The sequence below is a fragment of the Diabrotica undecimpunctata genome, chromosome 6, assembly GCF_040954645.1.
Source record: "Diabrotica undecimpunctata isolate CICGRU chromosome 6, icDiaUnde3, whole genome shotgun sequence".
Lineage (NCBI taxonomy): Eukaryota > Metazoa > Arthropoda > Insecta > Coleoptera > Chrysomelidae > Diabrotica > Diabrotica undecimpunctata.
Window position 1 is genome coordinate 2,108,285 of NC_092808.1, and position 14,923 is coordinate 2,123,207.

Here is a 14,923-nt window from a genome sequence, read left to right on the forward strand (position 1 = left end):
TAATTTTTTTTTGTTGCATTCTTTCATTTATCGTCAAACCAATGATTTCTACTGACACAAATTTCTGTTCCTATTTCCTCTTTCGCTGATGCTTCAATATCTTCCTTTATTCTGGTCCAGTAGGAGTCTGTATCTCTCTGGCACTCTTTATTTACATTTTGATTCCTTAGCCTGTTGGTGGATCAGTCTGTCATGCCAGACTTAATTAGAAATCTTTTGTACATCTAGAAAATAAAGCTATTACGATGACGTTTGTGGATTGTGTGACCTGTGTTGTGAGATCCATTATTGCACGGGAGGTAGATTTACCAGTTTGGTATCCCTATAATGGATGCCAATAATGACAGTTTAAGATTATATTGTGGGATTTAAGAAAATCTCTCTTTTAAAATACACTTAGGGACCTTCCTTAGCATGTGTATAAGAGATATAGATCTGTAGGATTCCATGTTAATATGAAGTTTACCCTGTTTGGATAACATAATGTCCCCCCATGAACTTGAGATTGATCGATTATACATCGGTGTGGTATTTTGGATATCTAGTTATACTATCAGTTTTAATTTAGCTGCCCACTCTCCCCACACACATAGAAATATAAAATTCTATCAAATTACGACAGATAAGACTATATTTTGAAAAGATTATTTTAGAATGAAGTTTGGAATTTCCTCTTTATATAATTTGCATAAATCATTGTTAAAAGCTGCAAGATTAGAATTCTTTATGTGTTGGTGTAAATGTACAAGTAAAAGTTATATTTCACTTATTTCAATGGTTAATTGTGAATACTATTTTATATTTTTAAGACTCCTTTTCCCTATACGACGAACCCTTGAGACCAATGTCCACTGGCCGCAGAAGAATGCCCCAGGTACCCAACAGAAAGACTTCCTGGAGACAGTTCTCTCAGCAGAGCCAGGAGGACGGATACAAAACCCCAGAATCCTTGTCCCACCGTGGGGCCAGTCTTCCTCCTACGCCTACCAAGAATTCTAGGATCATCGCGAGACTCGCGCAGACGTTGGAACCGACGAGAGCGATGACTCCTGGAAGGAAACTTCCCACGCCCAATCCAAATCTTAAAGGAAAGAGAAATAGGCTATTGAAAAGAACTAGTTCCGCAGACGACTATGCGGAAAATCAGTTAGATAACGGTTATATGCGATTTGGTAAGTAACAAATTATTTGCTTTCTTATGCTCTGTCAGCTCTGCAATAGCAACCGCGCTATATTCCGGAATATTTAAAAATTTTCTGCTGTAAACAGTTCTATTTAAAGACCGTTGTAAGTTCGAAATTGAGTACAGTAAACATTCTCTATAGATTTTCCTATTAACTATTAACCTATTATTTCATGCACTGTTTTTAGGTGCTATCAGTGCCACAGAAAATTATAATGAAGACTACAATTATGCATATCAAAGTACGGATAACTTGCCAGTAGTACCGGACGTAGATGTATATTCAGTACCTAACGTAGTAGCTAACGAGAAGAACATCGCGTACCCACAAGTTCCGACGAGTACAACTTACCAAAACGATTACTACACTAGAAGTGCTCAAAACTGCGAATACAATCAAACGTATTACAATGACGAAATGTATAGGAAAAAAGGTTTAGGTAAGTATTTTTATATGTTCTGTATCTGTAGAGTAGGGAGGGCAGTTCCACAGCAGTAAGGCCACAATAAAATTGACCTATTGTGTATCCTATTTGAGATGTGGCTTTATAGAAGAATGCTGAGAATATCATGGACAGCAAGGATCACGAACAAGGAAGTTCTAGAAAAAATGAAGAAGGAACCAGAGATTATGTTTACGATCAAACGCATAAAATTGCAATATCTGGGACACGTTATGAGAAATCAGCACCGTTACTCCCTGCTGCAGTCTATATTGCAAGGTAAAGTCAAAGGTAAGCGAGGACCCGGTAGAAGGAGAATATCATGGCTGCGGAATTTAAGAACATGATTTAAGAAAACCTCAACGGAGCTGTTTCGAGCCGCAGCGAGCATGGTCATGATTGCCAATATGATTTCCAACATCCGAAACGGATAGGAACCAGAAGAAGAAGATTGTGTATCCTCCCAATGTGTAAGGAGCTGTGTTCCTTATGTGGAGTAACGGTAACTCCAGGCATTCACATAGGATATGCTCTACGAGTATCCGAGGCTTGAGTTAGTGACTCGTAACAGTCCATTACTAACCCTGATGTGACACGTGGTCTATTCAAGGTTAGTAGCACTTGTCTGCTATCTGTGCAGATTATTATAGTTTTCATGGTTATATCTTTTTGGGTTATCTCTTTTGCGAGTATGGAGATACCAGCCAGTTCTGTCTGAACTACGCTGGTATTTTTACCCATACCCCACTTTATTCTTAGGTTCAGTGATCTGGAGTATATCCCGCAGTCTTAGCCTTCTTCCATTCTGGAGCCATGGGTATATATGTAATACGCATTTGCCACATTTGTCTTCCTATACTGTCTTATTTTGATTTTGTGGGGTTATACACAACCGGTTTTTGCCGGTTAATAGACTGATGCCAACTCATATGAACTAAATTACCTACATATAGCTTAATGAGCAAGAAGCGGTGAGCGTAGTCTATAACTGGGCCGAACATTTCAATCAACAAACAGTATATTGTACCCAAATAGATATTGCTGAGATTAAGTTCTATATAGGAAAAGAAATACCAGAAATTATACGAAATTTTATACCTGTTGATATGTTACCAGGGATACATGTTCTTTTCCTTAGGTCTTGGTTTCTTATTTTGTCTTTTTTGTCACTCCGAGAATTGATCCTTACATGAGCCTTTGTGCTACTCGCATTTTTAGTGCTGTTGTTTTTGTGAAAGTTAGAGTTTCTGCTCCGTATGTCATAATAGGAAGAACGTATTGGTCAAATGTATTCCGCTTCATAGCTATCGGGATGTTGCTCTTAAAGATGTCTCTTAGTAAACCATACGCCGCCCAAGCAAGTGTTATTCGTTAGGTGTTCGCTAGGAACCAAATTTGTCATAAATTTGGTCTTACTGATGTTCATTTTTGGACCTATTGTTGAAAATACGTTTTCTAATTCTTGCAGCATTTGTTGTGCTTCACGCAGATCTTCGGTAATAAGTACTATATTGTTGGCAAAACTCAGACGATTGAGCATTGCTCCATCTATTTTTATTTCTCTATTTCCCACTTTAGCATTTTAAAGTCGTATTCGAGGGGCGTTACAAATAATTTAGGAGAGAGTGTCGCCCTATCTCACACCTCGCTTTATATGAATTTCTCTGGTGGTATCATGTAGTTTTACACGCATTGTGGCGTTTTGGTACAACGTTTGTACTAACTTTGTAAGGCGGTAGTCTATTCTACTATTGTTCAGAGCAGTTATAATGCAGTATAATTCCACGGTATCGAAGGCTTTGTGAAAGTCTACAAAGATAAGTACCAGCGATCTGTTATATTCTATCGATTTTTCTATTAAGGTTTTTACTGCTTGTAGGTGATCGTTTGTTCCGAATTTTGAGCTCAAGCCAGCTTGTTTTCGGAGATGGTAAAAATCCAACTTTTTTTCTAGTCTTGTCGTAATTATTGGCGTAAACATTTTATAGATATGGTTCAATAAGCTGATTGGTCTATAGTTTTTTAAGTGCGCCATGTCTCCTTTCTTGTGTAGTAAAATTTTTACTGCATTGTTCCATATTTCTGGAATGCAACATTCTGTTAGACAAAGGTTAAACAAAATTTCGTTGAGAAGGGCCCGTTCGCACATCTTTATAGCTTCTATGACGACTTAATTTCTCCTGGTGCTTTGTCGTTTTTCATCTTTATCATTGCGTCTTGGATTTTGCTTAGTTCAGAGCTCTGGCATGAGTTCTAAACCCTGGTTAATAATTTTGCGTGATGCGGCTGCTTCCAAGTTGGTTTGTTCTTCTCTTTGACTTGTGTATAGTTCTTGATAGAAGTTTTCAACTATGTGTAGTAGTTCTTCTCTATTTGATATTGGGACTCCTTATGCTCATATTTGTATGATCCATAATTCTGACCCAATTAAGTATTTTATAACTCATGAACAGATTTGTTAGCCATGGATTAACACTAATCTTTTTTTAAAAAATCTAAATAGTCACTCTTATTACATTATTGTACCCTTACAATAATGTACTATTACGAATTAATAGTAATTAAATTAACAGGAACTATTCCTTCGATAGCTTTGGCATGTTAAATGAACTTTTACTCATAGGTGCAAATAATTATCAAAATTTAAATAGTTGCAATAAACAATCAAAAACAATTTATAGGTACAGGTAAAACTAAGTAAAAACTTAACGCTTGGTCCATTTACCAGGATTTACACTACTTTATGAAACAATGAATAAAACGAATTTAGTATGAGTTCACTGTCGGTTGCGCCTTTCCCTCTTAACGACTTAGGCTCTTGTGATTTAGCGATAGCCCGATGGCGGTACTTATAGGGATCGTAGGAATACAGGGAGGACAAATATTTGAATTTGAACATTATGCACTGCAAAGCATAAATGTCTGTCTTTTCTATTTACATATCTGCCTTCGTTCTCACTGCATGATATGTTTCGTCGTTGTTAAGAACTCATCAGACATAACCGCAATTAAAGACAGACTGGGAGTAGAATTATATATTTTTATATGTTTTAGGTGACGTTAACACAAACCAATTAATTCAACAAAACACGGATAGTTTAGAATCGCGCGACGACGAATTAAAAGACTCCTTCGACACAGCACTTTCTTCGATGAACAACTCGATGCACCACATCAAGTCTATTTACGCCGAACCGATCTTGGACACCGCACTTACCAATTCGCTAACACACAATTTGGACATCGCACAAAAGAATATTATTAATAGTTTGCCGCATCTTGGGGACCATCAGGTAAGTCTATTTTACACCCAGAATTTGCTTTTTACTAATAATTTCGTAATAAACTTTGATAAAATAAAGGCAGATATCGAGCACAGTTTGTTAATTAAATCTTGCCCAAATGCTTTTGCTTCCTAGAGCATCTTCAGGGGCATTTTGTCAATTTTGGGCTATCCAATAATTGCAGAATGTCATAGACATAAAATGCTACATTCTGGACGGCAACAGGAGAGGCAACATTCTCTTAATAATTTGAAACTTGCTTCCGTTCGCATAATAATGAATTTTACTTTTAATTTCTATTTTATTTCTCTTACATTAAACGCTAACTTTAACAAGAGCTTGTCAGAATATGAACAAGTATCTGATCTCGAAAGTCCAAAACGCAAGTTGAATTTACTTTTAAAAATATCGTGGTAGGTTCGTAACGAGATTTTTGTATTGTAGTGTTTACGCTACTAATCATATTAATTAAGTTTAAAAATTGTATTAATAAAACCCCTAAATAAATTTCTTGTGACACGCCCGCGATCGATTTTAAAACGAAATTTTTCTGCACAAGCGCGAGGATCGCTTTGGAAAAGAGAAATCAAGTTCAACGATCTGAGGGATCAGTTTTGGTCAGAACTCGTATCAGCAGACACGCAGAGGTTTTCTCACGTTTAAAGTGACAGAGTTGGAGGAAAAAACACAATCTAGGACAAGAATAAAGAATATATAACCCAGAGAATAATAATAATCAAGTATTTTTTTTTTAAAAGAAATCAATATTCAATATAACAAGAGTTCCACATAAAAATAAAGGAAGATCTTTTTCGGCGTACTGCTGCTCCACATTCCGTCACTTGAGAATAGTTACTTGAGAATATTCCCTTGAGAATATTCACTTGGGAATATTCCTCTGTTTAGTTAGTCACTAATATACCAATATATATATACCAATAGACCTGTGTTTGATTTGACCACCCTCTTATCCGCATTGGATTTGCCATCTTTAAAGCCACGATTCAGTGCATTGAAGCTAGCCCGAATCCTCACTTGAGATTAAGTGTCTCTTTGGCTATTTAAATTTGTTCCTCTGAGCTTAGCCATATTTTTAGTATTTTGCATCACCTCTCTTTCAGTGCTTCTGAAATTTGTAAGCTATACGCTTCCTAAAATCCAATACTCCCGAAGTATAGCGGTTGAAATTGAAACTGGATATCGATAGTTTCCCACCTTTAGACGTTAGCTTATGAGCTAGTTGACTTCAGTCATAATATTACAAGTATGACGTCGAACATTAACATTTTTTAAATTTCGCATAAAGTAAAAACTGATTGAAGGCAATAAAGCAAATGTAAATAAATATTTTAATTAGTAGTAATTTGATAATTAATTCTGTGTTGACGAATACAGAATAACAAGCTATGATAATTCTGTATTGAGAAGAGTGTATGCGACGTCTCAAATCATTGTTTAGTATTGATCAATACTTTAATTTTGGATAAAAAAATACTCCTACTTAAACTATTTTTACTTACATTACGTGATACGTATTACTATGACTGAAGTCAACCAGCTCATAAGATAACGTCTAAAGGTGGGAAATTTTCGATATTCTAATGTAATCAAAAGTAAATTATAGGTTTATATCGGTAATTTCTCACCTCTACTACTTTCATCTCTTTTTATTTCACAACGTATTATGTTTTCTATCTTTTGCGTTATTTTGCCGGTTCTTAAGGCACTCATCCCTGTATATTGGTATAATATATATATATATATATATATATATATATATATATATATATATATATATATATATATATATTAGTGACTAACTAAACAGAGGAATATTCCCATGTGAATATTCTCAAGGGAATATTCTCAAGTAACTATTCTCAATTGACGGAATGTGGAGCAGCAGCACGCCGAAAAAGATCTTCCTTTATTTTTATGTGGAACTCTTGTTATATTGAATATTGATTTCTTTTTAAAAAAAAAATACTTGATTATTATTATTCTCTGGGTTATATATTCTTTATTCTTGTCCTAGATTGTGTTTTTTCCTCCAACTCCGTCACTTTAAACGTGAGAAAAACTCACCGGCGTGTCTGCTGATACGAATTCTGACCAAAACTGATCCCTCAGATCGTTACACTTGATTTCTCTTTTCCAAAGCGATCCTCGCGCTTGTGCAGAAAAATTTCGTTTTAAAATCGATTGCGGGCATGTCACAAGAAATTTATTTAGGGGTTTTATTATAACAATTTTTAAACTAAATTAATATGATTAGTAGCGTAAACGCTACATTATCAGGGTACATTTTAAAAAATAATCTATACATTTTTGAGATGCTTAAATCAGCTGGAAGGTATTTTTTAGAAGAAGCAATTCTGCTATAATGATTTTCTTGCTGCGGATATAACCTAATATGTTTGCATACTTTCACTGCATCTGTTATCATGAGTTTTTTGAGACGATTAGTATGTTGCCACGTTTATCATTTAGATTTACTTCTGCTTTAATTTTATCAACAAGGTATTTGAGTCTTCTAGCAGTTATTGTTTTCTACTGTATATTTCACTGTACACTGACGACGAGATGTTGCTTAACCAAATCTTCTTCTTTTTGACTATTGCAGCGAAAGAGACTGAGATAAAAATTTTGATTGGCTGTTGTAACTCAGTTCTCTAAACATTCGGAATAGTTTTGCGTGATTGCCCACTAATAACTCAGCAGAACAACCCGTAGCAGACTGCTTACATTTACAAATACGCACCTATAAATCACCAGCATCTCTGCGAAGTTTTCTAATATTCTCTTTCCACTTATCAGTGTCAAGCTTTCGTATTTTCCTTCTGTTAATTTGAGTAATCACTGACTTGGTTATACTAACATTCATTTTAGCTCGTAACTAACATTTTAGTATAGAAAAAAAAAATGTAAAATACAACGCCAGTAGAGAAGCTTCCATTTAAAATTTCAAATTAAATTATACGAGGACAGTACCTATTAATAATTCACAGCTGCATTTGTTTTCAAAATATTAAACTGGTTGTGTCTTTTAGCTTCAACAGCAACACCAAACACCATTCCGAGCAATAGAAACCACGACGGCGCTTCCTAGTCTAACCGTAGCAGCTCAAGTGCACAATCACAGCGGACTGGGTAACGGCACAACCAACGGAAAGGGCATGTTAAAGCAGCAGAACTGCGTGGACACTGGGTACTACGGTACGGCTCAGATAAACCAGTTGAATCAACATGAGAGCGACAAAGGTTTGCAGGAGGAGCAGTTTTTAGAAACAGAGGAAGTCATAGATGAATACATTGAGGAAGAGACTGAAGATAGCATTAGTTACGGTAGGTGTTTTAGTTTTTTTCTTTTATTTTTATTTATTTTTATTTCCATCACTGTGCATTTTTTTCTCCAGATATTTAATGCTTTTTAAAAATAGATTTTGAATACAGTTGGAGATAAAGAACAAAAAAGCCTTATGTTTCAGAACACTTTATCTTACCGCTGCCTCGATATAGTCAGTGTCTAACTAAAACCTCCCCTGTGTCACTCCATGGATCAGGATGGAAGAGACAATTAAGACATAGTGTCTTTTTTAATGCCCTGATATCACTTAATTCCCATATTTTTCTCTCATACTCACACATACTCCTCGGAAAAAGACTACGAGGACTCATCTAGTCTCTCGAAATTATGTCTTTAACCAAGACTGCTGTTTCCCACTCGTGTCTGTCTCTCTCGTCGTGATTCCTTAACCAAAGACGGTTCCAGCCCTCAACAAACTGCTGCTTACTAAAAAATCGTGGAGATTTCTTCGGCTCACATTCATTGGAAGAAGCAGCTTCCTTATCACTACTCATTCATCATAATTATCACTACCATTTCTCTTACAAATCCAAACATTCTACAGGCATTATATATTCTTTCAAACCTCTCCCTATTATTTGCCCAACGCTCGCATTACAACATTATTTGTATACAATATCCGCTAGACTACAGTAAACACACTGGTAGGAATGTGCCTTCTTGAACCTGAAATGATAGCTATGAAAGCAAGCATGTCGTCTGAGAACCTGTGTCAGGAAGTAGTTGAGACGCATATGCACCAGCAAGCTTGGCAGGTTTGGGATCAGTAACTTCATTCTTGTCTTCCTGTCACTGGTCGATCGAGAGTTATCTCTCAGTTGATCTCACAGCAAACCTCGATCCTTATCAGTGTCTTCTAATTTCCTCCTCATCAATGTCTAACACTCTACGATGGTACAAATTGGTTATCTCGCATGAAGATTTATTCTCACAGAAGACTTATTCTATCCACGCGCATCATGAGCCTCTCGTAGGTCAGTATTTCTACTGCCCCGCTCTACACTGCACAACGTTATGTAGTGCTGTCCTCCTAATTTAGAACTACCAGTGTTGGACATTATCCTCTTCTCTGGAGCCTCTCTCTGCGCTACTTCACAGATAATCTAACTCCTTCTCTGATGAAGAGTAACTCTTAGGCACTTGACGTACTTCCTCTACAGCGCCAATTTAGGCACGATTAGGACTGGACTATTGTTTTGTAGTTTTACTTTTGGATTTATTGATATATTTGAGGATTTAAAAAGGGTTTTCTTCTTCTTGATGTGCCTATCCGTTACGAGTGTTGGCGATCATCATGGCAATCTTTATTTTATCTGCAGCAGCGCGGAAAAGCTGCACAAATGTATTGAACCAGATTCTGAGGTTCTTTAACCAAGATGTTCTTCTTCTTCCTGGACCTCGTTTTCCAAATATTTTTCCTTGCAGAATGGCTTCAAGGAGAGCATATCTGGAATCATTTCGCATAATATGTCCAAAGAATTGTAACTTTCGAGATTTGATGGTGGTCAGTACCTCACGGTTCTTATTCATTCTTCTGAAGACCTTCTCATTTGTGACTCGTCAGTCACGGTCAGTCCACGGGATCTTAAGCATTCTCCGATTAAAAGGGTACTGATACCAATACAGCTCATTTTTGTGGTGCAAATTGTGCTGTTTATGTCTGCGGTAATGCTATTTTTTTTGTAATTACGTCACTTTCTATATTCATTGAAGCAGAATTACTGCTTGAAATTAGTATAATCGGTATTATCAGTATCATTGTATCATCATCGGAATCAATGTTATTTTTGATGATAAAAGTAAATGTTTGAGTTTATTTTTTTATATTTTATTGTTAAGTATTATCATGCAACCTCTTCTGTCCACTACTGGACATAGGTCTCTCCCATTTTTTGTCACCCTTTACGGTTCTGTGCGTTTTGTTGCCATTTCTTGGATATTCGTTTAATCTCGTCCATCCAGCATGTTGGTGGTCGTCCTCTGCTGCGTTTATCTTCTCTTGGGCGCCAGTCAATTAGTTTTCTGGTCCATCTTGAGTCTTTTAGTCTCGCTATGTGACCTGCCCAGTTCCATTTCAGCTTGGCTATACGTTCGACGACATCGGTGATACCTGTTCTTTTCCTTAGGTCTTGGTTCCTTATTTTGTCTTTCTTTGTCACGCCGAGAATCGATTTTTCTATTCGCCTTTGTGTCATTCGCATTTTTAGTGCTGTTGCTTTTGTGGAAGTGAGTGTTTCTGCGTCGTATGTTATAATAGAAAGAACGCATTGGTCAAATCTCTTCTGTTTCATAGCTATCGGGATGTTGCACTTAAAGATGTCTCTTAGTGAACCATACGCCGCCCAAGCAAGTGTTATTCGTCGTTGAAGTTCACAGTTCTGATTATCTTTGCTTATTTTGATTTCATGACCGAGATATATGTACTTTTCTGTAAATTCTACCACTTGATTTTGCATGGTGAGGTGTTCGCTGGGAACCAAATTTGTCATAAATTTGGTCTTACTGATATTCATTTTTAGACCTATTGTTGAAGATACGTTTTCTACTTCTTGTAGCATTTGTTGTGCTTCACGCAGATCTTCGGTAATAAGTACTATATCGTCGGCAAAACACAGATGATTAAGCATTTTCCGTTTATTTCTATTCCTCTATTTTTCCACTTTAGCATTTTATTATGTCGCCCTGTCTCACACGTCGCTTAATATGAATTTCTCTGGTAGTATCATGTAGTTTTACACGCATTATGGCGTTTATAAATCTAATGTTTTTTCTGGTCTTGTTGTAGTTATAGGCGTAAACATTTTATAGATGTGGTTCAATAAGCTGATTGGTCTATAGTTTTGTGCGCCATGTCTCCTTTCTTGTGTAGTAAAATTGTAACTGCTTTGTTCCATGTTTCCGGTATGCACCCATCTGTTAGATAAAGGTTAAAAATTTTTTATTTGGTTGAGAAGGGCAAGTCCGCCCATCATTATAGACTCTATTACGACTCCATCTTCTCCTGGTGCTTTGTTGTTTTTCATCTTTTTTATTGCGTCTTAAATTTAGCTTAGTGTGATCTCTTTCATGAGCTCTGAACCCTGGTTAATGATTTTGCGTGATGCGGCTTCCAAGTTCATTTGGTCTTCTCTTTGACTTCTGTATACACAATATACACAAGTCAAATTGTTAAGTATACTGTACAATAATTTGAAAATTATTCCCATATACCTATCTGTTTATGAATCTCACAAAAATAGAAAGTTTATCATAGAACGACACCATAATCGAATGTAAATGCTTCTAAACTTCAGTGTTTAGGTATGCCAGTAAAACATTTAGAACCAAGCTCCAAAAGCATTGGTGAACATTTTTTTACATAATCTTAAGTCCGATAATAATTAAATTTTTATTGTCACGTTTTAGGTCAAAACGCAGTAAATCAAGCAATAAAACACGATTCCCCGTTATCTGTGATACACGTAGAAAACCGAGAAGAAAATGGCAGTAGTGAGCCAATAATAATGCGAAGTAGAGAACCTTCTCAAGCGAGCGTCATTGCTGATCCCTATCATCCGGCAACGGTGGCTGCTATGCAGAGAGCACAAGCCGGTAGCGGTTCCAGAAGATCTTCAGCGGAACAATCTTACCAGGTATAAACAATCAATACTTATAAAACTTTCGTCGTCAATTTTAGATTCTATTTTATTTCATACTTCTTAAAATGTTTCCATGTATCTTGTAACAATACTAATAAAATTGAGAGTTTTTTACCTGTTTTCCTGTTTATTGACAATAAATAAATATAAACAGTCAGAAAAATGAATAGAAGTCTGAATCAGTTATTCAGAAAATTAAAGCAATGTTTTTACAATGTGGCATTAAGCAGTTAGTAACAGAACCTACTAGAATTACGAATTTTAGTGAAACCTTAATTGATTATGTTCTTGTTAATAATGATCTGGTTAGTTCTTTTGTTCATTCAACTCCCAAGTTGAGTGATCATTCTATAATATGTAATAGCTTTCAAAATTTTAATGTATCTAGTAAACGTTACAGATGTCTGAACGAGGAAAAAATATATCAAATCCAAATGAATTTACTTTCTTGTGATTGGGATTTAGCTTGTACTGATGTCAATACCATTTACAATGAAATTTTATCAGTCAGTCTGTCATAAATAAAATAGCACCTATTCAAACATGTCAGATCAAAAGTAACATACCATGGTTTGATAACGAAGTTAATAGTAAAATTAAAATTAGGGACAAATTATACAAAGCTTTTAAAACTGCTAACATAAATGATAGAAATGCCAAATGGGAGGATTTTAAAAGAGCAAGAAATGTAGTAGTTAATATGTTAAAAGCAAAAAAGGAACAATATTATTTTAATAAAATCGATAGGTATAAAAATAACTCTAGACTTACGCGAAAAACGCTAAAAACACTAATTAACAATAATTGTCAAAAATTCCCTTATTCGCAAAAAATTCGCATTGAATTTATGGTTCAGAATCAGTTATGCATTCTGAGTGACAAAGTTGAAATGGTGCGTCAGTTTGGTGAGTATTTCGTCTCTAGTATTCAGCAAATTGTTGAAACTATCGACTCTGAAGAACTATGGAGTTATGATAATCAGAATTTGTATCCTTGTATACCTACATGAATTTCGGTTACTGTCACTGAGCGACTTGGCAGTCATGGTTAAGTCGTTAGATAATAGAAGTAACATTAATGAAATACTAAACTCCAAAATATTAAAAGAGTTTTTTGTAACTTGTGGTCACGTTATCTTAAATTTTATAAATACTTCTCTTAGATCATCAAAAATTCCCGATTTATTAAAAATCAGTACAGTTGTTCCCATACCAAAAGTTAATAATACTATTAAGGCAGATGAATTTAGAGCTATAAATATACTTCCTCCCATTGAGAAATTATTAGAATTGGTAGTATATGAACAAGTCATGGATCACATTGATAAAAATGAAATCTTAATGAATACTCAGTCAGGTTTTCTTAAAAAGTATTCATGTGAAACTGCACTGCAACTTTCACTTTGTAAATTCAGGTCTGAATTGGACAATAATAATTATGTAGTAGTAGTATTCCTTGATTTAAAAAGAGCGTTTGAAACTATTGATCGTAATATACTTCTCACTAAATTAGAAGGCTATGGTATTGGAGGAAATGTTTCTTGAATGGTTTAAAGATTACTTATTGAATAGAAAGCAAGAAGTGAAGATTGATGATATTACTTCTTCTGCAATTAGTGTTAATATTGGTGTACCTCAAGGTAGTGTCTTAGGACCCCTTTTATTTATATTGTATTTAAATGATATAAACTTGTTTGTTAAATGTGATTTCTTTAATTTGTATGCAGATGACACCCTACTTGCATGTTTTGATTCAAACTTAGAAAATGCTGTATCTAAAATGAACTCAGCATTGCAGTCTGTTAACAAATATTTAAAGATCAACAAACTAAAGTTAAATGTGTTAAAGACAAAGGCTATGATGATAACAACGAAATACAAATACTGAAATATTGATATTAATACTATTAATCTTCAAATTGACAATGACAAAATAGAAATCATTACAACAATTAAGTACCTTGGTTTTAAATTGGATAATTTATTGTCTTTTAATGACCATTTTAATTACCTATTAAAAAAGATTTCTAAAAAATTATACTTTTTTTCAAGAATATCTAAAAATTTGTCAACTGCAACTAACATTACAGTTTTTAATGCGATTATTCAACCTCATTTCGATTTTTGCTCGTCAGTTATTTTTCTCTTCAATTTAAATCAATCGGCCCAGTTGCAAAAATTACAAAATCGTGGAATGAGAATCATTATTGGTGGAAACAGATATACACCTATAGCAACAATGCTTAGCATGCTGCAGTGGGTTTTAGTTCAACAAAGGGTCTTTTACCTTACAATGTTGTTCATTTATAAAATTCTAAATAATTTGGCCCCTGCTTACTTTTGTGAGTTTATTACACGGAATTGTGATATTCACAATTACCCTACTCGAGGTAAGTGCAATTTACACATTGTGAAAACAAAAAGGTTCCTCAAACAGTTAAAAGTTTTTCATCTATACAAATGTTTAAAAGCAAATTAATGGACCATATTAAAAGCACCAATAGTTAGGTAGTTGTTTTGTTGACATGTTTTATGTTATATATTATTGTTTTATATTTTTTAATAAGTGTACCTAGATACCATATTTTAAGTGTAATTGTTATTTTTATCATATATGAATGTTATAAATTGATTAATTTTGTATGTATTAGGGCTTTCCCTATTTTTGAATCAATAAACTTCTTCTTTCTTCAGTTTTGTCCTGGTATAATAACAAAGTAAAGTTTACAAGTAAAACAAGAAAAAACAGTTGATGTTGGAAAATTGATAGAAAAACATTATGATTTAAACTGGAAGAGTATTGAAGAATTAAGCTATTTTTAATACGTTTTAGAACAAAATATTTTTTAAAAACTTCCACCTGCAGACAAGTTTATAAACAATTATTAGTCTACTTTTAACAACAATACTAATAAAATAATGTTTTTTTTGTGCGATCAGAGAACAAAAAATGTTCTCTGATCGCAAAAAAGTGTTATAATTTGGCGATAAAAGCACTTCTCAAGAATT

At 34.6% G+C, this 14,923-nt stretch overlaps 1 protein-coding gene across 1 annotated transcript in view; it reads left to right on the plus strand.

Moving 5' to 3' along the window:
• LOC140443351 (uncharacterized) overlaps positions 1-14,923 on the plus strand; it is a 149,799-nt gene that overhangs the window by 123,096 nt on the left and 11,780 nt on the right. Inside the window, exons 12-16 of the mRNA XM_072534565.1 lie at positions 810-1,172; positions 1,372-1,623; positions 4,681-4,919; positions 7,961-8,255; positions 11,683-11,909. Coding sequence (XP_072390666.1) covers positions 810-1,172; positions 1,372-1,623; positions 4,681-4,919; positions 7,961-8,255; positions 11,683-11,909 — 1,376 coding nt within the window. The remainder of the gene's footprint in view (positions 1-809; positions 1,173-1,371; positions 1,624-4,680; positions 4,920-7,960; positions 8,256-11,682; positions 11,910-14,923) is intronic.